This window comes from Rhinopithecus roxellana, chromosome 6 (assembly GCF_007565055.1).
Source record: "Rhinopithecus roxellana isolate Shanxi Qingling chromosome 6, ASM756505v1, whole genome shotgun sequence".
NCBI classification, from domain to species: domain Eukaryota; kingdom Metazoa; phylum Chordata; class Mammalia; order Primates; family Cercopithecidae; genus Rhinopithecus; species Rhinopithecus roxellana.
The window spans coordinates 84110945-84123542 of record NC_044554.1 but is presented as its reverse complement, the minus strand read 5'-3'; the positions used below and the strand labels follow the sequence as shown (position 1 = coordinate 84123542).

General features: G+C 38.7%; 1 protein-coding gene across 1 annotated transcript in view; it reads right to left on the bottom strand.

Annotated features, from left to right (window-relative positions):
- Positions 1–11218: 11218 nt before the first annotated feature.
- ABCA13 (ATP binding cassette subfamily A member 13) overlaps positions 11219–12598 on the bottom strand; it is a 520700-nt gene continuing 519320 nt past the window's right edge. Inside the window, exons 61-62 of the mRNA XM_010374424.2 lie at positions 12021–12158; positions 11219–11314 (exon numbers count right to left, since the gene is read on the bottom strand). Of these exons, the coding sequence (XP_010372726.2) occupies positions 11219–11314; positions 12021–12158 (234 nt within the window). The remainder of the gene's footprint in view (positions 11315–12020; positions 12159–12598) is intronic.

Sequence of the window (12598 nt, the reverse complement as noted above, 5' to 3'; positions counted from 1 at the left end):
TAAAATTAGATAGAATTTGTTCATTTTCTGAAATATCTTGTGTAATAGAGAGTTTATCTCTTGTAGAATGGTACAATTGTAAAACCATCTGGATCTGCTTTATTGAGATGGGACACTGGTAGGGATATACTTGTGATGACATTTCATGGTTGATTCATTTTCTGGAGTGGCTATTGTTTTCTTGAGACAATCTTGATTCCTACTTGTTTACTAAAAATATTATTTATTTGGTTTTGAATATTTTGCATAAAGTTCTTCGTATTATTCTCTTATTACTCTTCATTTCTATTTTTAGATATGCTCCCTTTTCTTTTCTAAAATTGTGTACTTGTGCACCCTCTGTGGAAATTTGCTGATTTCATTAATCTTCTTAAAGATCTTGTCATGATTGTAAATGTGAGGACAACAGAAGTGCATAACAGCAAAGGGGCTTGGAAATCACACTCTGATTGGCAGTAGAGACAGGTCTCCTGATACCCAGACTATGAACTCCCCCTTGGACTTGCTGCCTTGCTCTAGCATACTACCCTAATTCACTTAAACTTATGCTGAGGCAAACAAACTTTTTACTTGGTTATGTGTGGGTAGAAAAAGCTGAGGTGTGACATTAGTGCAAGTATAAGCAGATTGGAAGCAATGATTCCTCACCCTGTACTGAACTCCACAAAGAGGCCCCAGTGTTTCATGAACAAAACCAAGGAACAAACAGACTCCCACTAACAGCAGTTGTCATCCATCAATACCAAGCCACACCCATGGAATATAAATGTGAAGGCAAATATGGGGTTCAGAATGTTGCCTTTTATTGGAAAGAAGAATATGTTCATAAAATTTCTAGATGTGCTTTTTAACCATTGAGTTTTGCTAGGTTTCAGATGTACCTTTAATTCAGTGGACTTAATTTTTCTTTAAAACATTTTAATGTAAAGAGGGTTTCTTTTAAACACTTTAACTTGGGGGCGGAGCAAGATGGCCAAATAGGAACAGCTCCAGTCTCCAACTCCCGGCACAAGCAACACAGAAGACTGGTGATTTCTGCATTTTCAACTGAGGTACTGGGGTCATCTCACTGGGGAGTGCTGGACAATTGGTGCTGGTCAGCTGCTGCAGCCCGACCAGCGAGAGCTGAAGCAGGGCGAGGCATTGCCTCACCTGGGAAGCGCAAGGGGGAAGGGAATCCCTTTTCTTGGCAGGTGAACTGAGACACACAACACCTGGAAAATCGGGTAACTCCCACCTCAATACTGTGCTTTAAGCAAACGGGCACACCAGGAGATTATACACACACCTGGCCGGGAGGGTCCCACGGCCACGGAGCCTCCCTCATTGCTAGCACAGCAGTCTGCCATCTAACCGCAAGGCAGCAGCGAGGCTGGGGGAGAGGCGCCCGCCATTGCTGAGGCTTAAGTAGGTAAACAAAGCCGCTGGGAAGCTCGAACTGGGTGGAGCTCACAGCAGCTCAAGGAAACCTGCCTGTCTCTGTAGACTCCACCTCTGGGGACAGGGCACAGCTATAAAACAACAGGGGAAGCAGCAGAGGCCTGTGCAGACCCGAATGACTCTGTCTGACAGCTTTGAAGAGAGCAGTGGATCTCCCAACACGGAGGCTGAGATCTGAGAACGGACAGACTGCCTGCTCAAGTGGGTCCCTGACCCCAGAGTAGCCTAACTGGGAGACATCCCCCACTAGGGGCAGTCTGACACCCCACACCTCACAGGGTGGAGTACACCCCTGAGAGGAAGCTTCCAAAGTAAGAATTAGACAGGTACACTCGCGGTTCAGCAATATTCTATCTTCTGCAACCTCTGCTGCTGATACCCAGGCAAACAGGGTCTGGAGTGGAACTCAAACAATCTCCAACAGACCTACAGCTGAGGGTCCTGACTATTAGAAGGAAAACTATCAAACAGGAAGAACACCTATACCAAAAACCCATCAGTACGTCACCATCATCAAAGACCAGAGGCAGATAAAACCACAAAGATGGGGAAGAAGCAGGGCAAAAAGCTGGAAATTCAAAAAATAAGAGTGCATCTTCCCCTGCAAAGGAGCGCAGCTCATCGCCAGCAACGGATCAAAGCTGGTCAGAGAATGACTTTGATGAGATGAGAGAAGAAGGCTTCAGTCCATCAAAATTATCAGAGCTAAAGGAGGAAATACGTACCCAGTGCAAAGAAACTAAAAACCTTGAAAAAAGAGTGGAAGAATTGATAGCTAGAATAATTAACACAGAGAAGGTCATAAATGAAATGACAGAGATGAAAACCATGACACGAGAAATACGTGACAAATCCACAAGCTTCAGTAACCGACTTGATCAACTGGAAGAAAGAGTATCAGCGATTGAGGATCTAATGAATGAAATGAAGCGAGAAGAGAAACCAAAAGAAAAAAGAAGAAAAAGAAATGAACAAATCCTGCAAGAAGTATGGGATTATGTAAAAAGACCAAATCTACATCTGATTGGGGTGCCTGAAAGTGAGGGGGAAAATGGAACCAAGTTGGAAAACACTCTTCAGGATATCATCCAGGAGAACTTCCCCAACCTAGCAGGGCAGGCCAACATTCACATTCAGGAAATACAGAGAACACCACAAAGATACTCCTCGAGAAGAGCAACTCCAAGACACATAATTGCCAGATTCACCAAAGTTGAAATGAAGGAAAAAATCTTAAGGGCAGCCAGAGAGAAAGGTCGGGTTACCCACAAAGGGAAGCCCATCAGACTAACAGCAGATCTCTCGGCAGAAACTCTACAAGCCAGAAGAGAGTGGGGGCCAATATTCAACGTTCTTAAAGAAAAGAATTTTCAACCCAGAATTTCATATCCAGCCAAACTAAGTTTGATAAGTGAAGGAGAAATAAAATCCTTTACAGATAAGCAAATGCTTAGAGATTTTGTCACCACCAGGCCTGCCTTGCAAGAGACCCTGAAGGAAGCCCTAAACACGGAAAGGAACAACCGGCACCAGCCATTGCAAAAACATGCCAAAATGTAAAGACCATCGAGGCTAGGAAGAAACTGCATCAACTAATGAGCAAAATAACCAGTTAATAGCATAATGGCGGGATCAAGTTCACACATAACAATATTAACCTTAAATGTAAATGGACTAAATGCTCCAATTAAAAGACACAGACTGGCAAACTGGATAAAGAGTCAAGACCCATCACTCTGCTGTATTCAGGAGACCCATCTCACATGCAGAGACATACATAGGCTCAAAATAAAGGGATGGAGGAAGATCTACCAAGCAAATGGAGAACAAAAAACAGCAGGGGTTGCAATCCTAGACTCTGATAAAATAGACTTTAAACCATCAAAGATCAAAAGAGACAAAGAAGGCCATTACATAATGGTAAAGGGATCAATTCAACAGGAAGAGCTAACTCTCCTAAATATATATGCACCCAAAACAGGAGCACCCAGATTCATAAAGTAAGTCCTTAGAGACTTACAAAGAGACTTAGACTCCCATACAATAATAATGGGAGACTTCAACACTCCACTGTCAACATTAGACAGATCAACGAGACAGAAAGTTAACAAGGATATCCAGGAATTGAACTCATCTCTGCACCTGGCGGACCTAATAGTCATCTATAGAACTCTCCACCCCAAATCAACAGAATATACATTCTTCTCAGCACCACATCGCACTTATTCCAAAATTGACCACATAATTGGAAGTAAAGCACTCCTTAGCAAATGTAAAAGAACAGAAATTATAACAAACTGTCTCTCAGACCACAGTGCAATCAAACTAGAACTCAGGACTAAGAAACTCAATCAAAACCACTCAACTACATGGAAACTGAACAACCTGCTCCTGAATGACTACTGGGTACATAACAAAATGAAGGCGGAAATAAAGATGTTCTTTGAAACCAGTGAGAACAAAGATACAACATACCAGAATCTCTGGGACACATTTAAAGCAGTGTGTAGAGGGAAATTTATAGCACTAAATGCCCACAAGAGAAAGCAGGAAAGATCTAAAATTGACACTCTAACATCACAATTAAAAGAACTGGAGAAGCAAGAGCAAACACATTCAAAAGCTAGCAGAAGGCAACAAATAACTAAGATCAGAGGAGAACTGAAGGAGATAGAGACACAAAAAACCCTCCAAAAAATCAATGAATCCAGGAGTTGGTTTTTAGAAAAAATCAAACAAAATTTACAGACCGCTAGCAAGACTAATAAAGAAGAAAAGAGAGAAGAATCAAATAGACACAATAAAAAATGATAAAGGGGATATCACCACTGACCCCATAGAAATACAAACTACCATCAGAGAATACTATAAACACCTCTACACAAATCAACTAGAAAATCTAGAAGAAATGGATAATTTCCTGGACACTTACAGTCTTCCAAGACTAAACCAGGAAGAAGTTGAATCCCTGAATAGACCAATAGCAGGCTCTGAAATTGAGGCAACAATTAATAGCCTACCCACCAAAAAAAGTCCAGGAACAGATGGATTCACAGCTGAATTCTACCAGAGGTACAAAGAGGAGCTGGTACCATTCCTTCTGAAACGATTCCAATCAATTGAAAAAGAGGGAATCCTCCCTAACTCATTTTATGAGGCCAACATCATCCTGATACCAAAGCCTGGCAGAGACGCAACAAAAAAAGAGAATTTTAGACCAATATCCCTGATGAACATCGATGCAAAAATCCTCAATAAAATACTGGCAAACCGGATTCAGCAGCACATCAAAAAGCTTATCCACCATGATCAAGTGGGATTCATCCCTGGGATGCAAGCCTGGTTCAACATTCGCAAATCAATAAATGTAATGCAGCATATAAACAGAACCAAAGACAAGAATCACATGATTATCTCAATAGATGCAGAAAAGGCTTTTGACAAAATTCAACAGCCCTTCATGCTAAAAACGCTCAATAAATTCGGTATTGATGGAACATACCTCAAAATAGTAAGAGCTATTTATGACAAACCCACAGCCAATATCATACTGAATGGGCAAAAACTGGAAAAATTCCCTTTGAAAACTGGCACAAGACAGGGATGCCCTCTCTCACCACTCCTATTCAACATAGTGTTGGAAGTTCTGGCTAGGGCAATCAGGCAAGAGAAAGAAATCAAGGGTATCCAGTTAGGAAAAGAAGAAGTCAAATTGTCCCTGTTTGCAGATGACATGATTGTATATTTAGAAAACCCCATTGTCTCAGCCCAAAATCTCCTTAAGCTGATAAGCAACTTCAGCAAAGTCTCAGGATACAAAATCAATGTGCAAAAATCACAAACATTCTTATACACCAGTAACAAACAGAGAGCCAAATCATGAATGAACTTCCATTCACAATTGCTTCAAAGAGAATAAAATACCTAGGAATCCAACTTACAAGGGATGTAAAGGACCTCTTCAAGGAGAACTACAAACCACTGCTCAGTGAAATAAAAGAGGACACAAACAAATGGAAGAACACACCATGCTCATGGATAGGAAGAATCAATATCGTGAAAATGGCCATACTGCCCAAGGTTATTTATAGATTCAATGATATAAATATCAAGCTACCAATGAGTTTCTTCACAGAAACCGGAAAAAACGGCTTTAAAGTTCATCTGGAACCAAAAAAGAGCCCGCATTGCCAAGACAATCCTAAGACAAAAGAACAAAGCTGGAGGCATCACGCTACCTGACTTCAAACTATACTACAAGGCTACAGTAACCAAAACAGCATGGTACTGGTACCAAAACAGAGATATAGACCAATGGAACAGAACAGAGTCCTCAGAAATAATACCACACATCTACAGCCATCTGATCTTTGACAAACCTGAGAGAAACAAGAAATGGGGAAAGGACCCCCTATTTAATAAATGGTGCTGGGAAAATTGGCTAGCCATAAGTAGAAAGCTGAAACTGGATCCTTTCCTTACTCCTTATACGAAAATTAATTCAAGATGGATTAGAGACTTAAATGTTAGACCTAATACCATAAAAACCCTAGAAGAAAACCTAGGTAGTACCATTCAGGACATAGGCATGGGCAAGGACTTCATGTCTAAAACACCAAAAGCAATGGCAGCAAAAGCCAAAATTGACAAATGGGATATGATTAAACTAAAGAGCTTCTGCACAGCAAAAGAAACTACCATCAGAGTGAACAGGCAACCTACAGAATGGGAGAAAATTTTTGCAATCTACTCATCTGACAAAGGGCTAATATCCAGAATCTACAAAGAACTCAAACAAATTTACAAGAAAAAAACAAACAACCCCATCAAAAAGTGGGCAAAGGATATGAACAGATATTTCTCAAAAGAAGACATTCATACAGCCAACAGACACATGAAAAAATGCTCATCATCACTGGCCATCAGAGAAATGCAAATCAAAACCACAATGAGATACCATCTCACACCAGTTAGAATGGCAATCATTAAAAAGTCAGGAAACAACAGGTGCTGGAGAGGATGTGGAGAAATAGGAACACTTTTACACTATTGGTGGGATTGTAAACTAGTTCAACCATTATGGAAAACAGTATGGCGATTCCTCAAGGATCTAGAACTAGATGTACCATATGACCCAGCCATCCCACTACTGGGTATATACCCAAAGGATTATAAATTATTCTACTACAAAGACACATGCACACGTATGTGTATTGCGGCACTATTCACAATAGCAAAGACTTGGAATCAACCCAAATGTCCATCTGTGACAGACTGGATTAAGAAAATGTGGCACATATACACCATGGAATACTATGCAGCCATAAAAAAGGATGAGTTTGCATCCTTTGTAGGGACATGGATGCAGCTGGAAACCATCATTCTTAGCAAACTATCACAAGAAGAGAAAACCAAACACCGCATGTTCTCACTCATAGGTGGGAACTGAACAATGAGATCACTTGGACTCGGGAAGGGGAACATTTCACATCGGGGCCTATCATGGGGAGGGTGGAGGGGGGAGGGGGGAGGGATTGCATTGGGAGTTATACCTGATATAAATGACGAATTGATGGGTGCTGACAAGTTGATGGGTGCAGCACACCAACATGGCACAAGTATACATATGTAACAAACCTGCACGTTATGCACATGTACCCTAGAACTTAAAGTATAATTTTTTAAAAAATTAAAAATAAATAAATAATAAAAAATAAAACACTTTAACTTAAGAGAAAAAATGTGATAGATTCACTTACAGTGAAAGACAGTGAAATGTCTCTTGTGATGGCAAGCAATAGCAAATAATTAAGAAAAATGCCTCTGACTTCTTTCTGTAATTTGCAACCCTTTCCAGCAAGAGACATTTATTCATTAAAGTTCTCAAGAGGAATTCTCACTGTAAGAAAATGACAACGCTATTTATTTAGCCCAAATGGAAAATATCCATAAAATTTTCTTCTCTTTATCTACCACATTCAATTTGACAGTAATGTTTATAAATATAAATGATATCTGCTCCACAGATCTTAGCATACATCTGTAATCTTGAAAACAGTAACACTCTTAGAACCTAGATTGTCCAAAATAGCCACATAATTTAACATTACCTGGTTCATTCAACATGTCCAAAATTGAATGCATTCTTTTCCCAAGCAAAATGGCCACAAAACTTCTCCGTGTTTCTATAGTAGTGACTGCTGGTTATCTATCCAGTATCTGTTTAGTTCTTCTCACATCGAATCAGAACCTTCGTTTTATTTTAGGGTGGTCAGAAACCTGGATAAAGACTGCATTGACCAAACACTCTTGTAGCTAGTTGGGGTCATGTGAATACTTCTAGGTGATGTAATATAAGCCTAAGTATGCAGGTGAGGTTGCCAGGGAAGCTCTTGAAATGATGTGCTATTATCCCCTTAGTCCAATTTTTCTTTTATTTCAGCTTTGAATATTGTGATAACTAGAGATCTAGCAGCTATTCTGGAATGTAAGATAAATTCTAAAAATGAGACACCTGGGTTCTTGATGTCTACAGGAACCACTATTTTAGCTATCGCTCTCCAACATAACAAGCAAGCATCCACTGCTCATTAAGTATTTTCCATTTGCTCTGATATTCTTAGGCTCAGATGTCATTTCCCCCATTCTCCATCTGCAAAGACCCATGCAGGTGGTAACTTCTCATGAAGTTTGTTCCCACATCCTCCGTGACAGCGAATCATTCCGACTCCATGTCAGGGAGTACTCCTTGCTTATAGCTCTCAACTTGCCATCTCCACCTGCTTGAGTGCTCCTCAAGGACAATGACTGTGGCTCTGCTATTGATTAGTCCACCACCCCATGTTTATAGTACCCACCACCTACTTATGTGCATGGAATGAGATCAAAAGTGTTAGTTGAAGGAATGAATGTGTGTTTGAGTGTGCATACATGTGAATGTGTGCGTATGTTTGCTTGTATATGCATGATGTGTGCATATGTATGTCTGTGTGTATGTGTGAAAGGGCTTTGAATTATTCAAGTGTGTGAAACTGAGTTGTAACAAGTTATCAAAAAAATTCACTGAGCTGAAATAATGCAGCAGGCCAAAGCAAAAGCCAAAAGAGAAACATAGTCAACCCAGTTTGAAAATGTAAAGTGTCTGTAACTCCTACACAGGCAGAAATATTTGTGATTATGCTAATATTCATGTCACTCTCATTAACACTAATAGTGTGCCTATGGGGGGAGGTTGCAGGGTGTGTATGGGGCTGTGTATTTTCTAAGATGTTTTGTAAGATGTCACATTGAGCTATTTTTCAATTCAATACTTATTAAACAAAACTACCCATGACCTTAAGCCACCGAGTCTTTACTACGCTAAAAATACACTTTATATTTGCGTTTTACTATCTTGATTTTCCGTGAAAGCTTTAATACATCAACTGTTTAAATATCTGAGTAAAGATAATCTATATAGTAAATGCTAGATTACTAGAACTGAGATAATCACTGTTATTTCTGTTTCATGAAGTACTCTACTCAGTATGATTTCAAAAACAGGTAGTCTGTTTAAAAGTCTCAGTTGTGTGACCTTAAGCCCAAAGGTCTTAAGACAAATGTTTAACTCCAAAGGCATAAAATACCTGCATGACTTATAAATGCAATGACATTTTCAACATTAACGTAAGATTTGACCTTTTGTATCCAGTCTTTTGGGATGTGGTGTTTTTGCATGTTGGGTTCCTCTTTCTTTCTGTTTATTGTTCAAAGGCATACCTTGAAGCATAAACTTCAAGAATACAGCAGTTCAAAAACCAGGAAAGAACCCCTAAGAGCAGAATATAGCAGAGCAAAATTTAATTAAATTTTAACCTTTCAAACTTTAAAATATTTGGAGTAGCTTCATTTCCTGCTTACCTAAATTAAATTGGATCCCTAAAGACACAAATAAAGATACAAGAAAATATATTGGCAAAAGCACAATTACATTCCAAAAATCGGGTTAAATTAAAGCACATTTCATTTATTCACTGCAGTTTAAACCAGTTCATGTTTCACACATTGGTATTTATTGATTCAACAGTCATAAAAAGATTACATATTTCCTTTTGACAGCTAGACTATGTTAGAATTAGAGAATAAATCATACGGCCATAAACTGTAATTTATTTCAGGAAATGTAATTCATGTGATACAGGAGAATCAAAATTGCTCACAACAAAGCTATCTGTGATTGTCTTAATCCTTACCATTTAAAAAATATCTCTTATATAGAATGATATTTAGGAAATAGAGATTTAATGAAATCTTGCTTTAGTAATGAAATCTTGCTTTAGTAATGAAATCTCATAAGGAAGTATATGCCTTTGATCACAAGCTGCTGGTACTCAATGTTAGTGTTGAAAAAGGCCAAATTTTAAAATAAGGTTAATGTGATTTTCTATTGAGGATTCAGAAAAATGTTGTTAAAAGAATGTTGAGAAATGTCTGAACTCAGAAATGTCTGACTGGAAACTATTTCAGTAGTGGATTGAATTTATGCATTTTACTAACTATAGGATGAAAAATATCAGACGTATATACCCTTTAAGAGCCATATCTGACGGCCGGGCGCGGTGGCTCAAGCCTGTAATCCCAGCACTTTGGGAGGCTGAGACGGGCGGATCACGAGGTCAGGAGATCGAGACCATCCTGGCTAATATGGTGAAACCCCGTCTCTACTAAAAATACAAAAAATTAGCCGGGCATGGCGACGTGCGCCTGTAGTCCCCGCTGCTGGGGAGGCTGAGGCAGGAGAATGGTGTGAACCCGGGAGGCGGAGCTTGCAGTGAGCTGAGATCTCGCCATTGCACTCCAGCCTGGGAGAGACAGCGAGACTCCATCTCAAAAAAAAGAAAAGGACTACATACTATGCTGATTTTGCTTGTATAACTAGGAGGTAACGAGACATTCCCTTAAATCATTGGTTCTTTAACTGGAATGTGCTTGTTTAAGTCCCAGAATTTGAAATTCACTAGGTCTGGAGTGGATCCTGATAATGTACATTTCTTGCAAGCTCCCAGAAGATGGCAATGCAGCTAACATGGGGACCACTACGCTTTGAAAAACACTGACTTAGAGTAACAAAAACCAGTAATTATTCATCCAAATTAAGAAAAAGAAAATGCATCTACATTTTGTTTATCTACCCTCATAAATTATAACCTAGGAGATTCTGGTAGAACTGCTGTAATTGATACAGAGTAACTAGTTCAATTTAATTAATTTTGCTAAAGTGTATACTAAAAGAGCTTTTCAAATCCTATTTTTTTAAAAAGACAACTTTTATATGTAAAAAATTGGTGATTCTTTCATATCATACCATATAATGTCATCAGTATTAGTAAAAGCTTACATTGAAATCATTAAAAACATGTAGGGGGGCTCAGTTTTCTTAACAGAAAAGTGACATGTTTAGAGTGGACAATCTGTGACAGCCTTTCCAGCTCCAGAATGTCTCAGTTTGGACACTGTCAAATCATTTATGCCTTTGTCACAAAGAAGCTGGTGTCCATCTGGCATGGTAAAAAGAACAAATATCTTGGAGGAGCGCCCCAAAAGTCTGCAGAAAGAACAACCTTTCCATTTGATGGTTAACTAAGAAGGAGATTCAAAATAGAAAATGAACAAGAGAATGTAATTTGACTGCCTGGAGAATGTGCCCCAGCTCCTTGGTTGTGCGCGTGCTTGTTTTATCCTTGACTGTTAATTGTAATGAAAGACAAAGCTTTATTCCTTACGGAAACTCCTTTAGTGATCAGACAGGCAAGTGATGTGTGTGGTGACTGTCAGTGGATGGATCAAGAGTAGATTGTAGAGTTTGCTGCTGCTCAGAAGCAAAATTAATAAATATCTGAAAAAAAACATAAAAATGTTGTTTACTTATAATACAACCTTTTGGTCTCACTTACTAGAAAGGAGACATTATCTCAGAACACTGGCCAACTTGTCCTAAAAACCACAGATCATTAATTCATACCACTCCCTCCCAAATCGCATAAATATGTAAATCCATTGAGGACACAACTCTAAGAACGTTCATATTTCTAGATAATTATAATAATAAATCACCTAGAAGTTCTCAATACTGTAAGCCTGGTTTTAGAAAGATGTTGTGATGTATTTTTATATACATTATATAAATATTTGTATATTTATATACAAATATACAGTACAGTATATTTCTGTTATCTTAGTAAATGAAATGCTTTTTGTTTCCCCAGAAGTTAGCTATCATTTGACTACAGTGGAGCCGCCCTGACAAGTCTTGTGGGGGTGAGTAAGGTGGAGAAAGGAAGGTTAACGTGACATGATTTAATTAGTTGAATGCCCAACATAATCATGAACAAACTGAAACTCTACTGAATGTCTATCTTAAGTGGAAGGGTATACAATAAACAAACTTTCTGACACCAACCTTATCCTAATTTTATAAAATTTAAAAAGATGAAATGAATAAAGTGGTGAATTGAAGCAATTCGATTAATTTTAAAATTGGCTAGATTAGGTCTGATGAACAGACCAAAATGCAACCTCCTGAATCATTTAAGATACTATACCTGCTCCAAAGTGGTTTGGTTAATGGTATAATGCTTAATATTCAAGAAGGTTTTATTGTTTTCTATAACTTTGAACAAGTCAGCTAAGCATCCCCATCTTTTTGGCACATGATATTCTAACAAATTCAGGTGCTGTCCCTAAAAGAAAAAAAAAAAAAAAGTATCATATAATTAGCATTATTAAGCAAAATTGATCATACTACATTTAATTGGCAAATAAATTCAGTTATGTTTTCTCAGCCTACACAAGTAATTTTTTGAGTCTCCAATGAATGCCTATTGATGACAATTTTTCATAGGGTATATTTGACAAATGACATTCAACTGAGTGGCATTGCTGTTCTGCCCCTTGTTGTGCCCCAACCTTGCAACAGCATGGGGAAGCCCTGTTTAAGGAATCATAAGATGCCCAAAGATATTTGAAATGTAGTAATTTAACATGGCCTAAGAGAGATGGATGGAGGAGCCCTGAGTTTTACAGTGGGACTTGGGCTTGTCTCTCACTGTTCTCATCATTAGCTGAGCAACTCTTGGGAAGACATTTAAACCTCTGATCTTTGTCTTCATGTATGCCAATG